Here is a 13,965-nt window from a genome sequence, read left to right as displayed (position 1 = left end):
ACGGAATCTAAAACAAAAATCCAGAAAATCACATTGTATGATTATTAAGTAATTAATTTGCATTTTATTGCATGACATAAGTATTTGATACATCAGAAAAGCAGAACTTAATATTTGGTACAGAAACCTTTGTTTGCAATTACAGAGATCATACGTTTCCTGTAGTTCTTGACCAGGTTTGCACACACTGCAGCAGGGATTTTGGCCCACTCCTCCATACAGACCTTCTCCAGATCCTTCAGGTTTCGGGGCTGTCGCTCGGGCAAAATGGACTTTCAGCTCCCTCCAAAGATTTTCTATTGGGTTCAGGTCTGGAGACTGGCTAGGCCACTCCAGGACCTTGAGATGCTGCTTACGGAGCCACTCCTTAGTTGCCCTGGCTGTGTGTTTCGGGTCGTTGTCATGCTGGAAGATCCAGCCACGACCCATCTTCAATGCTCTTACTGAGGGAAGGATGTTGTTGGCCAAGATCTTGCGATACATGGCCCCATCCATCCTCCCCTCAATACGGTGAAGTCGTCCTGTCCCCTTTGCAGAAAAGCATCCCCAAAGAATGATGTTTCCACCTCCATGCTTCATGGTTGGGATGGTGTTCTTAGGGTTGTAGTCATCCTTCTTCTTTCTCCAAACACAGCGAGTGGAGTTTAGACCAAAAACCTCTATTTTTGTCTCATCAGACCACATTCCTCCTCTGGATCATCCGGATGGTCATTGGCAAACTTCAGACGGGCCTGGACATGCGCTGGCTTGAGCAGGGGGACTTTGCGTGCGCTGCAGGATTTTAATCCATGACGGCGTAGTGTGATACTAATGGTTTTCTTTGAGACTGTGGTCCCAGCTCTCTTCAGGTCATTAACCAGGTCCTGCCGTGTAGTTCTGGGCTGATCCCTCACCTTCCTCATGATCATTGATGCCCCACGAGGTGAGATCTTGCATGGAGCCCCAGGCCGAGGGTGATTGACCGTCATCTTGAACTTCTTCCATTTTCTAATAATTGCGCCAACAGTTGTTGCCTTCTCACCAAGCTGCTTGTCTATTGTCTTGTAGCCCATCCCAGCTTTGTGCAGGTCTACAATTTTATCCCTGATGTCCTTACACAGCTGTCTGGTCTTGGCCATTGTGGAGAGGTTGGAGTCTGTTTGATTGAGTGTGTGGACAGGTGTCTTTTATACAGGTAACGAGTTCAAACAGGTGCAGTTAATACAGGTAATGAGTGGAGAACAGGAGGGCTTCTTAAAGAAAAACGAACAGGTCTGTGAGAGCCGGAATTCTTACTGGTTGGTAGGTGATGAAATACTTATGTCATGCAATAAAATGCAAATGAATTATAAAAAATCATACAATGTGATTTTCTGGATTTTTGTTTTAGATTCCGTCTCTCACAGTTGAAGTGTACCTATGTTAAAAATTACAGACCTCTACATGCTTTGTAAGTAGGAAAACCTGCAAAATTGGCAGTGTATCAAATACTTGTTCTCCCCACTGTATACATTTTCAAGCCCCTGCCAGTGCAAAAAAATCTCCTGGTTCTAATTCAACACTGTACTGCGGCTATGTGTGAAAACAAGTGTGAAAATATGATTACACACCAAAATACACAGGCAAATGAAAGAAGCCTTTTAATCATATAATCATTACATCAGTTTTACAGACACTCATCTGAGTCTGGATGTACCACGAAGACAAACAGCATCAATAGATCATCATTGCTGTGACCATGACAGACACACTATAGTCATTGAAAAACAAGTTGATTAATTACTATTATTCTTTTGGATAAAGACAGAGGCGAGTCATTATCTACGCAATCAATTCCACCACAGCAATGTCTTAATGTTAAATCATCAACAAGTGAAAATAAAACCCTTCCAAGCGAGTGTGTGTGTGTGTGTGTGTGTGTGTGTGTGTGTGTGTGCAAACAACCCAACATAAACACACCAACCAGGATCGTCACTGTAGTCCACTGTCATAACAAATGTACAATGCTTTAGCAACCTATCAGCAGACTTTAATAATAATAACAACAACAATAATAACTCTAAGAGGTGTCTGAGCACAGACAGCCAGAAATGTTTCATTGCACTTCTCTATAAAAAAAAAACAGACACTCTTGGAGGTTTCACATCTGTACCAAATTGACAAAAATACAGTACAAAAAAAGTATATATATATTATATATCTATTTTAAAAAGGGGAAAAAATTACATTATCTTTTAAAAAAACGACATAATTACTCTTTGGACACTGACATACCACTTACCAGCACGGCAGCACAGAATCACTCAGATGTTTTTCAAACCTCTACTTTTAGGTTCAAACACTGTTTGGACCGCATCCATTACATTACTACAGTAGCCATTGACACGCTTGTCATTTAACCATTAAACGGTTGGCTCAGGGAAATCAGGGGAAGCTCATAATGACATCACCACTTGCATCATCTCTTGTCAAAGTACAAAACATCGTCCTACCTACCAAAAAACAAGTTTGAACCTCTGTTTTAGCGTGCAGTATATACATGCACAGTAAAGGGAATTGTACCTTTATGGTGGGAGGGATGAGGGGGATTATAATATTTGACATTTTAAGTCATTTAGCAGACACGCTTATCCAGAGCAACACACAGGAGCAATTAGGGGGAAGTGCCTTGCTCAAGGGCACATTGACAGACTTTTCACTTAGTCAGCTCGGAGATTCGGACCAGAGACTTCTCGGTTACTGGCCCAATGCTCTTAACAGCTAGGCTACCTGCCTCCCATATTTTCCAAGCAGAAGGACGAGTGCAGACAGGTGCAGGCTAGTAAACTGGGGGAGTGGTGAATTCTGGGAAATGGAGTTTTGCTGAGCTGAGAAGTACGAGACATCTGAGCAACACTCACTTTAGACGGGTGACCGACACACCTCTTTACACCTCTTCCACACCTACCCCTCCAGGTGGACGGGATCTCCCCCCTCTCTTTCCTCTCCTCCTAGCCTGATATCCTATCCTAAACTGGGGCTGCAGAAACCGGAGGGTTGGTAAGACAGCACAAATAGACCTGGGAACAGTCTATTCTCCTAAGGAATGGAGAGGGAGAGAGACAACCTAATCTGCTTGTTCATACGGTATGTAAATTTACACTACTAAGGGATATTGATGGGATAAGTCTCGATCTGTATGACTTAAATAAATTAATTAATTGACTATGCGATGAGACGCCACGAGTCACGACAATCTGACAACTTTGCAGTTCTCCTCGGAAAGGGAGTGGAACACTTCAACAAGATCGCAACATTCAACACGCTCTGAACAGCCTTTTTTAAATTTTAACATCCATCCTCTTCCATCGTCTCGGAGTGACAAACGTGTAGTCATTGAATGTTTGTTGTTTGGGGCCTGCAGCAAAAAAAGATTAGTACAAGTTCACCCGAGTTGTCAAGTAGCAATTAACACTGATGATGTCACGCCTCTCGGCACGCCATTCCCTTCCTCCCTCTGCCTCTCATCTGAGTGCAGGACACCATTAACGATATGACACACCAACTACAGTAGTACAGCAGCAATTTAGATTTTGATGTCACCAACCTATTGCAACTACCACAATAGCTTCGAAGACATGGTGTCACATAATGTATATTTTCTTACTAAAACATCTTAAGAGTTCAATAAATAACACCTTTTCTACTACACTATGATGATAATTGATCAATATGTCTTCCTGCACAGGTAATAGAATAAGGCGCGTTGCTACATTTAACAAAGTGCTCACAATAAGGCTTCTCTTCACCCAGGTGCAAATCAACCACCTCCGCTCCAGTGAGGGCTACTGTACAGGGGTGTCAAACACAGACAACCTATAAGGCTTCTCTTCACCCAGGTGCAAATCAACCACCTCCCCTCCAGTGAGGGCTAGTGTACAGGGGTGTCAAACACAGACAACCTATACGGCTTCTCTTCACCCAGGTGCAAATCAACCACCTCCGCTCCAGTGAGGGCTAGTGTACAGGGGTATCAAACACAGACAACCTATAAGGCTTCTCTTCACCCAGGTGCAAATCAACCACCTCCGCTCCGGTGAGGGCTAACAGGGGTGTCACAGACAACCTATAAGGCTTCTCTTCACCCAGGTGCAAATCAACCACCTCCGCTCCAGTGAGGGCTAGTGTACAGGGGTGTCAAACACAGACAACCTATAAGGCTTCTCTTCACCCAGGTGCAAATCAACCACCTCCGCTCCAGTGAGGGCTAGTGTACAGGGGTGTCAAACACAGACAACCTATAAGGCTTCTCTTCACCCAGGTGCAAATCAACCACCTCCGCTCCAGTGAGGGCTAGTGTACAGGGGTGTCAAACACAGACAACCTATAAGGCTTCTCTTCACCCAGGTGCAAATCAACCACCTCCGCTCCAGTGAGGGCTAGTGTACAGGGGTGTCAAACACAGACAACCTATAAGGGAAGGAAAGAAAACATTCTTATAAAAAGAGGAAAAAACATCAAGGGAAACAGACTTGAATTTTGTGTATTCTGGTGGATCAAGTCTTTTTTTTGTAGAATTGCATGTTTTAATGTGCAAGACCAATTCCCCTCCGTCTTAATGTGCAATCTAGTTACAGTATCTGGAATCTCAGGTTGTGCAAACACAGTTGTCCAGAATTACGTTTATTAACTACATCAGGTGCATTGCCTTCCTTGTTCTTTTCACATTGAGGCACACCCATTAACCACACATACCCTATCCCGCAATGGAGGAATGTAGTAACTCATGAGAACGACCAGAGCTACGTGAGAACAATGGTACCAGACATTTAAAGGAGCAAAGAGGTCCAGTACTGAAGTGTTTGGGGAAAATGGTCATGTTTATGCAGCCTCCTCCTTAGACCTGAGTGGTAGGTGTGTGTTTGTGTGTGTGTGTATATATATATATATACAGTGCATTCGGAAAGTATTCAGACCACTTTACTTTTTCCAAATTGTTAAGTTACAGCTTTATTCCAAAATGGATTCAATTGTTTTTCCTCAAATCTACAGTGGGGCAATAAAGTATTTAGTCAGCCACCAATTGTGCAAGTTCTCCGACTTAAAAAGATGAGAGAGGCCTGTAATTTTCATCATAGGTACACTTCAACTATGACAGAAAAAATGAGAAAAATAAATCCAGAAAATCACATTGTAGGATTTTTTATGAATTTATTCGCAAATTATGGTGGAAAATAAGTATTTGGTCACCTACAAACAAGCAAGACTTCTGGCTCTCACAGACCTGTAACTTCTTCTTTAAGAGGCTCCTCTGTCCTCCACTCGTTACCTGTATTAATGGCACCTGTTTGATCTTGTTATCAGTATAAAAGACACCTGTCCACAACCTCAAACAGTCACACTCAAACTCCACTATGGCCAAGACCAAAGAGCTGTCAAAAGACACCAGAAACAAAATTGTAGACCTGCACCAGCCTGGGAAGACTGAATCTGCAATAGGTAAGCAGCTTGGTTTGAAGAAATCAACTGTGGGGGCAATTATTAGGAAATGGAAGACATACAAGACCACTGATAATCTCCCTCGATCTGGGGCTCCACGCAAGATCTCACCCCGTGGGGTCAAAATGATCACAAAAACAGTGAGCAAAAATCCCAGAACCACACGGGGGGACCTAGTGAATGACCTGCAGAGAGCTGGGACCAAAGTAACAAAGCCTACCATCAGTAACACACTACGCAGCCAGGGAGGGACTCAAATCCTGCAGTGCCAGACGTGTCCCCCTGCTTAAGCCAGTACATGTCCAGGCCCGTCTGAAGTTTGCTAGAGAGCATTTGGATGATCCAGAAGAAGATTGGGAGAATGTCATATGATCAGATGAAACCAAAATAGAACTTTTTGGTAAAAACTCAACTCGTCGTGTTTGGAGGACAAAGAATGCTGAGTTGCATCCAAAGAACACCATACCTACTGTGAAGCATGGGGGTGGAAACATCATGCTTTGAGGCTGTTTTTCTGCAAAGGGACCAGGACGACTGATCCGTGTAAAGGAAAGAATGAATGGGGCCATGTATCGTGAGATTTTGAGTGAAAACCTCCTTCCATCAGCAAGGGCATTGAAGATGAAACGTGGCTGGGTCTTTCAGCATGACAATGATCCCAAACACACCGCCCGGGCAACGAAGGAGTGGCTTCGTAAGAAGCATTTAAAGGTCCTGGAGTGGCCTAGCCAGTCTCCAGATCTCAACCCGATAGAAAATCTTTGGAGGGAGTTGAAAGTCCATGTTGCCCAGCAACAGCCCCAAAACATCACTGCTCTAGAGGAGATCTGCATGGAGGATTGGGCCAAAATACCAGCAACAGTGTGTGAAAACCTTGAAGACTTACAGAAAACATTTGACCTCTGTCATTGCCAACAAAGGGTATATAACAAAGTATTGAGATAAAACTTTTGTTATTGACCAAATACTTATTTTCCACCATAATTTGCAAATAAATTCATTAAAAATCCCACAATGTGATTTTCTGGATTTTTTTTCTCATTTTGTCTGTCATATTTGAAGTGTACCAATTATGAAAATTACAGGCCTCTCATTTTTAAGTGGGAGAACTTGCGCAATTGGTGGCTGACTAAATACTTTTTTGCCCCACTGTATTTCCAAAGTTGTGGCAGAATGGCTTAAGGACAACAAAGTTAAGGCCATCACAAAGCACTGACCTCAATCATACACAAAAATGTGTGGGCAGAACTGAAAAAGTATGTGCGAGCAAGGAGGCCTACAAACCTGACTCAGTTACACCAGCTGTCAGGAGGAATGGGTCAAAATTCACCCAACTTATTCTGGGAAGCTTGTGGAAGGTTACCCGAAACATTTGACCCAAGTTAAACAATTCAAAGGCAATGCTACCAAATACTAATTAAGTGTATGTAAACTTCTAACCCACTGGGAATGTGATGAAAGAAATAATAAAAGCTGAAATAAATCATTCTCTGTACTATTATGCTGACATTCCACATTCTTAAAATAAGTAGTGATCCTCACTGACCTAAGGATTAAATGTTAGAATTGTGGAAAAAATCAGTTTAAATGTATTCTGACCTCAACTGTGTGTGTGTGTGTGTGTGTGTGTGTGTATATATATTGTGTATTAGGTGCATGTGTGTGGGAAACCGTCAGTGGGAAGTATAATATGTGTTCAGTGCCTTCAGAAAGTATTCATACCCCTTCACTCATTCCACATTTTGTTGTGTTACAGCCTGAATTCAAAATGAAATTCAAAGTAAATAAATCTCACATCGACACACAATACTTCATAATGACAAAGTGAAAACATGTTTTTAGAAATGTTTATTGAAATTTAAATACAGAAATATCTAATTCACAAAAGTATTCACACCCCTGAGTCAATAAATGTAAGAGTCCATGCAATTTATTATGTGACTTGTTAAGTAATGTGTTGTATTGTATTTCCCCCCCCACAATTTTTTTAAAATTCAGGACAAAAAGTTTAAAAAAAAATGGAATCAATTTTAAATTCAAATGTAACACAACAAAATGTGAAAGTAGTGAAGGAGTGTGAATACTTTCTGAATGCACCGCATTTGTATGATTGAGTGTGCTTGTTTGTATGTGTCCTTACCTGTATATGTTTTGTTGTGGCAGAATCAGAATTATTTTGGTAACATTGATAAATAAGATGTTTTATCAATTTTCACAAGTATGCTTATGTGGGAAAAGTTACTTGGGCCCCAGAGAGGGTCAGGCTTGTCTTCTTATGGGAATGTGTCTGGAACTATTACATGTCCCCTCTGAGGTTGCCCTTATCTTGATTTAGTGTATGAACTAAGAGGCTCACTGTCTCTGTGATCTTGTCCAGGAGGGGGTTTAATTTGAGATGGGAGTATCTAGAATTGACAATTGATATATGCCATTGGATGAGGTAATGGTTTGGTACTATGTTGTACCAAGAACGAGATAAGAACTTTGTTTAGGAGACCAAACTGAATGATAATTCATAGCTAATGCTGTCTGGCTATGGGATACTCCTCTCTCAAGTAAAGTCTTCCTTTGTAATGTTCCTAAGATCTGTTATTCATCATGTGAGTTGAGAGGGGTGTGTCTTGGCTATAAATGATACTAAGAACTGTTTTGTAAGGACTCTCAGAGAATTCATTTATAGACACTGAATTGATCTGAGAGTCACAGGGCTATGGTGAAGCTCATATAATTAAAGATGGACTTTATGATAACTCTGACTTGTGTGTGGTTTGCCCTCTCATTATTTGGTAATACAGGAAATTATCCCGACAGTCTGTAAACACAACGTGTGTATTGGGTGCTTGTATGTATGTGTGTGTGTGTGCTGTGACTCACCATTTCTCAGAGTGCCCTGGTCTCTGCCTCGATCTTCCTCTCTCCATGCAGGCCATCTGTGTTGGTGGCCGGCACCGTCTGTCTCACAGCAATCTCAGGCCCTCCACTATAGATACCGAGGAGATACTGCCACGTCTCCTCTGAGATCTGACCATAGTCAGCCCCTAGGAGCACACACCAAGGCGTGTTAACATACACTACACTGAGTATATCAAACATAAGGAACACCCCACAAGGATCATATGGTCATTTAGCTATTTGATATACAGTGCATTCGGGAAAGTATTCAGACTTTTTTCCAATTTGTTTTATGTTACAGCCTCTAAAATGGATTTAAAAAAGAGTTGTAAATCCCCTCAATTTACACACAATACTCCATAACGATGAAGTGAAAACAGGTTTAGAAATTTTTGCCAAAAAATAAATGAACAAATATATGAAATACCTTATTTACATAAATATTCAAAACCTTTGCTATGAGACTCGAAATTTAGCTCAGGTGCATCCAAATTCCACTGATCTTTCTTAAGATGTTTCTACAACTTGATTGGAGTCCACCTTTGGTAAATGCAATTGATTGGACATGATTTGGAAAGGCACACACCTGTCTAAAAAGGTCCCACAGTTGACAGTGCATGTCAGAGCAAAAACCAAGCGATGAGGTCAAAGGAATTGTCCGTAGAGCTCCGAGACAGGATTGTGTCGAGGAACAGATCTGGGGAATGGTACCAAAACATTTCTACAGCATTGAAGGTCCCCAAGAACACAGTGGTCTCCATCATTCTTAAATGGAAGAAGTTTGGAACCACCAAGACTCTTCCTAGAGCAGGCCGCCTGGCCAAACTAAGCAATCGGGGGAGAAGGGCCTTTGTCGGGGAGGTGACCAAGAACCCAGTGGTCACTTTGACAGAGCTCTAGAGTTCCTCTGTGGAGAGGGGAGAAACTTCCAGAAGGACAACCATCTCTGCAGCACTCCACCAATCAAGCCTTTATGGTAGAGTGGCCAGACGGAAGCCACTCCTCACTGAAAGGCACATGACAGCCTGCTTGGAGTTTGCCAAAAGGACTCTGACCATGAGAAACAAGATTCTCTGGTCTGATGAAACCAAGATCGAACTCTTTGGCCTGAATGCCAAGGGTCACATTTGGAGGAAACTTGGCACTATCACTACGGTGAAGCATGGTGGTGATGGCAGCATCAAGCTGTAGGGATGTTTTTTAGAGGCAGGGACTGGGAGACTAGTCAGGATCGAGGGAAAGATGAACGAAGCAAAGTACAGTGTGATCCTTGGTGAAAACCTGCTCCAGATGGCTCAGGATCTCAGACTGGGTTCACCTTCCAACAAGAAAACAACACTAAGCACACAGCCAAGGCAAAACAGGAGTGGCTTCGGAACAAGTCTCAATGTCCTTGAGTGGCCCAGCCAGAGCCCAGACTTGAACCTAACCGAAAAAGGCAACATTAAGGACACCTCCCCATTTCGCCTCAGTTCATCGGGGCATGGCCTCTATAAGGTGTCAAAAGTGTTCCACAGGGACGCCGGCCCATGCTGACTACAGTGCTTCCCACAGTTGTGTTAAGTTGGCAGGATGTCTTTTGGGTGGTAGACCATTCTTAATACACGCATTAAACTGTTTAGCGTTAAAAAAAACAGCAGCATTGCAGTTCTTGACAAACCGGTGTGCCTGGCACCAACTACCATACCCTGTTTAAAAGGCACTTTTTTTTTGTCATGCCCACCATTCACCTCTGAATGGCACACACACAATCCATGTCTCAACCGTCTCAAGGCTTTAAAATCCTTCTTTATCCTGTCTCCTCCCATTCATCTACACCGACTGAAGTGGATTTAACTTAACAAGTGACATCAATAAGAGATCATAGCTTTTGCCTGGATTCACCTGGTCAGTCTGTCAAGGAAAGAGTAGGTGTTCGTAATGTTTTGTACACTCTGTGTGTACAGACGTACGTGCGCGCGCACACACACACACACACACACACACACACACACACACACAAACACACACACACACACACACCCACACACCGGTGTATTCCAAAACACACAGGAGCGCACGCACCCACAGACCGACCAACCAACCCACACAGGAGGGCACGCACCCACAGACCGACCAACCAACCCACACAGGAGGGCACGCACCCACAGACCGACCAACCAACCCCCACACAGGAGGGCACGCACCCACAGACCGACCAACCAACCCACACAGGAGGGCACGCACCCACAGACCGACCGACCAACCCCAACCCACACAGGAGGGCACGCACCCACAGACCGACCAACCAACCCACACAGGAGGGCACGCACCCACAGACCGACCAACCAACCCCACAGACCGAACCCACACAGGAGCGGCACGCACCCACAGACCGACCACCAACCACCCACACAGGAGGCACGCACCCACAGACCGACAACCAACCCACACAGGAGGGCACGCACCCACAGACCGACCAACCAACCCACACAGGAGGGCACGCACCCACAGACCGACCAGGACCAACCCACACAGGAGCGCACGCACCCACAGACCGACCAACCAACCCACACAATGTGAATATGTATGAGAATACACTGCTTACCTTGCTTGAGCTGTACGTGTCCCCCTTTCATGACACCAATCTTACTGTTGTCAATAGGACCAGGGGGCTCTGAGAAAACAATGACCAACATAAACAAACACCAACAAAACCTTTCGTGTTGTTACTGAGGAACATTGCAGACTGTATTTATTCATCTGTAGCTCAGTTGGTAGAGCATGGCGCTTGTAACGCCAGGATAGTGGGTTGATTCCCGGGACAACCCATTTTAAAGTGTGTGCACGCATGACTAAGTCGCTTTGGACAAAAGCATCTGCTAAATAGCATATATTATTATTACATATCTGGTCTGCACAGAGGATACAATATGATAAGGATGGTGTACTGAGGTAATTCAACTCTTAGCTTCTGTTGGTACTATAATGCCTGGTATCTATTCTCATAGAATCCTACCATTGTCTTTGCCCTTGACAAAGCTCTCCCACTCTCTGAACCACTGCATACTGATACACAGGATGACTGTAGGAGCCTCCTCCGCTTGGAACTCTTTATTCAACTGGAGAGACCGAGAGAGGGCACAAACACACAGGGATTTTTCTACCATTGAAATGCTTGGGCGGGCCGCTTAATGACTGAACAGTTTTTTAAAAATGAAATAGGAAATGCTTTGTGTAAACTTAAACAGCTAAACAACACAACATATTTAGGAAATATTAATGGATCTATATATATATTTTTTAAATATAATCTTCGAGAACTAACAATCACCAAAATAAAAGCTAGACAGTCAGGGAGAAAACTCCAAAAACAATTAACTGTACAGATTTAGTTATTATGTTTGAGCAAAAGAACACAGCAATAGCCATGGCAAAATGCATAGAATTGCAGGAAATTAGCTTTAAAACTGCAACATTTTCTTTCAGCTCCATGGCAGAATGTGTACACTAAACCAAAATATAAATGCAACATGTAAATTCTTGGTCCCATATTTCAAGAGCTGAAATAAAATATCCCAGAAATGTTCTATAGGCACAAAAAACGTATTTCTCTCAAATCAGATTATATCCCTGTTAGTGAGCATTTCTCCTTTGCCAAGATAATCCATCCACCTGACAGGTGTGGCATATCAAGAAGCTGATTAAACATCATGATCATTACACAAGTGCACCTTGTGCTGGGGACAATAAAATGTGCAGTTTTGTCACACAACACAATGCCACAGATGTCTCAAGTTTTGAGGGAGTGTGCCACCCGGAAAGCTGATGAAATGGAGGAATATTTCTGTCTGTAATAAAGCCCTATTGTGAGGAAAAACTCATTCTGATTGGCTGAGCTGGCTCCGCAGTGGGTGGGCCTATATCCCAACCCCACCCATGGTGGGGTTGGGACCCCTGCCCAGTCATGTGAAATCCCAAGACTACAGTCTAATAAATTAATTTAAATTGACTGATTTCCATATATGAACTGTAACTCAGTAAAATTGTTGAAATTGTTGCATGTTGCGTTTATATTTTTGTTCAGTACAGAATTGCAGGAAAAGTGCTTTAAAACTGCAAAAAAAAAATGGAATTCAAAAATGTTTATACACTGCAAGATGGCGGGGGCCTCTAAAATGTTCTCTCAAATTCAGCCACACTGACCGTGCCATGCCAACCACTTAAACCCCTTTTTGATGCAGGAAAACAGACACACAACACCTCTTACCCTGATAAAGGTGTCTATTTCCACCTTCCTGCGTTTGGCCAAAGCCTCTAACTCCACCTGGCAGATGGCACACACGTACAAGTGGTTCACTGCTGGACCTCCTCCAAAACTGGGAGACAGATATACAGTCTGTTAGAGAGACAGTCTGATGAAAAGACAGACAGACAGGTGGGCAGGAAGACAGTCGGACAGAAATGACAGGAAGACAGACAGAAAAGACAGAATTTATAGACCATTGAACTCCTTCACCATGTCAGTCAGTCAGTCAGTCCGTCAGACAGAAAGGAAGATAAAAGGTTTGACAGCCAGTCAGACAGACTGAGGAGCGAGACTCATCTTACCTGTTGTACAGGTACTCCCACACGTTCTGGGGCAGGATCACCACCAGGTCGTCGATGTAGTGGTACTTATTGGGCGGGATCCCTGGACAAAACACAAGTAGGAGATTTAGTTCAATTGGGGTTGAAAGTGGTTGTGCTTGGGATCTAAAGGTGGGGTGAGTGAGGACAGAAATAGAATACCTTGAACAGGAAAGGCCCTCAGACCAGATGGACAGAGTTTGCACTTTTGGGACTACTCAGTACTCTACTGCTTCCACTGCGCCAGGAAGCTCAATCAAGTGCAGTAAGAAAACAAGTACTACTTGAAGTGAGCCCAGTTCTTATATGGATTGAGTGTGGTTGATGCTTAGGATGGTTGTGGTGGTAGGTCCAGTACAGTACTGACCTCCGTGCTGGCAGAGGAAGGTGTGGTTGCTGATGGGCCCTGGCTCAGTGAAAGTGTTGAACTTGTTCAGCCACTCTCTGGAGATGTAGAACTGCAGCAGGCTTGGCTCCTTCATGCTAGCTAAATCTACCACCTTCTGCCTCTCCCTCACCGACTCCTCACTGCTCTTCCTGTGGACAAACACACACACACACACACACACACACACACACACACACACACACACACACACACGGATTACAGGCAACATCCGCACTGAGCTAAAGGGCAGAGCTGCCGCTTTCAAGGAGCGAGAATCTTATAAGAAATCCCGTTATGCCCTTCGACGAACCATCAAACTGGCAAAGCACCAATACAGGACTAAGATTGAATCGTACTACACCGGTTCTGACGCTCGTCGGATGTGGCAGAGCTTGCAAACTATTACGGACTACAAAGGGAAGCACAGCCGCGAGCTGCGCACAGCCGCGAGCTGCCCAGTGACACAAGCCTACCAGGCGAGCTAAATTACTTCTATGCTCGCTTCGAGGCAAGTAACACTGAAACATGCATGAGAGCATCAGCTGTTCCCGGACAACTGTGTGATCACCGTCTCTGTAGCCGATGTGAGTAAGACCTTTAAACAGATCAACATTCACAAG

General features: G+C 43.7%; 1 protein-coding gene across 8 annotated transcripts in view; it reads right to left on the bottom strand.

Annotated features, from left to right (window-relative positions):
• Nucleotides 1–1,602: 1,602 nt before the first annotated feature.
• Nucleotides 1,603–13,965, bottom strand: part of LOC112230765 (ubiquitin carboxyl-terminal hydrolase 20-like) — a 31,767-nt gene continuing 19,404 nt past the window's right edge. For 7 of the 8 annotated variants that reach the window (XM_042311088.1, XM_042311092.1, XM_042311091.1 and 4 more), the window contains 8 exons: nt 13,325–13,494; nt 12,940–13,021; nt 12,599–12,707; nt 11,348–11,450; nt 10,937–11,005; nt 8,332–8,495; nt 4,085–4,428; nt 1,603–4,006 (listed from right to left, as the gene is read on the bottom strand). In XM_042311088.1, coding sequence (XP_042167022.1) covers nt 8,338–8,495; nt 10,937–11,005; nt 11,348–11,450; nt 12,599–12,707; nt 12,940–13,021; nt 13,325–13,494 — 691 coding nt within the window. In that variant the 3' untranslated portion in view covers nt 1,603–4,006; nt 4,085–4,428; nt 8,332–8,337. The remainder of the gene's footprint in view (nt 4,007–4,084; nt 4,429–8,331; nt 8,496–10,936; nt 11,006–11,347; nt 11,451–12,598; nt 12,708–12,939; nt 13,022–13,324; nt 13,495–13,965) is intronic. The other variant, XM_042311089.1, reaches the window with a different exon arrangement.

Source organism: Oncorhynchus tshawytscha, linkage group LG33, assembly GCF_018296145.1.
Source record: "Oncorhynchus tshawytscha isolate Ot180627B linkage group LG33, Otsh_v2.0, whole genome shotgun sequence".
NCBI lineage: Eukaryota > Metazoa > Chordata > Actinopteri > Salmoniformes > Salmonidae > Oncorhynchus > Oncorhynchus tshawytscha.
This window is presented reverse-complemented; position numbering and strand designations above follow the sequence as displayed.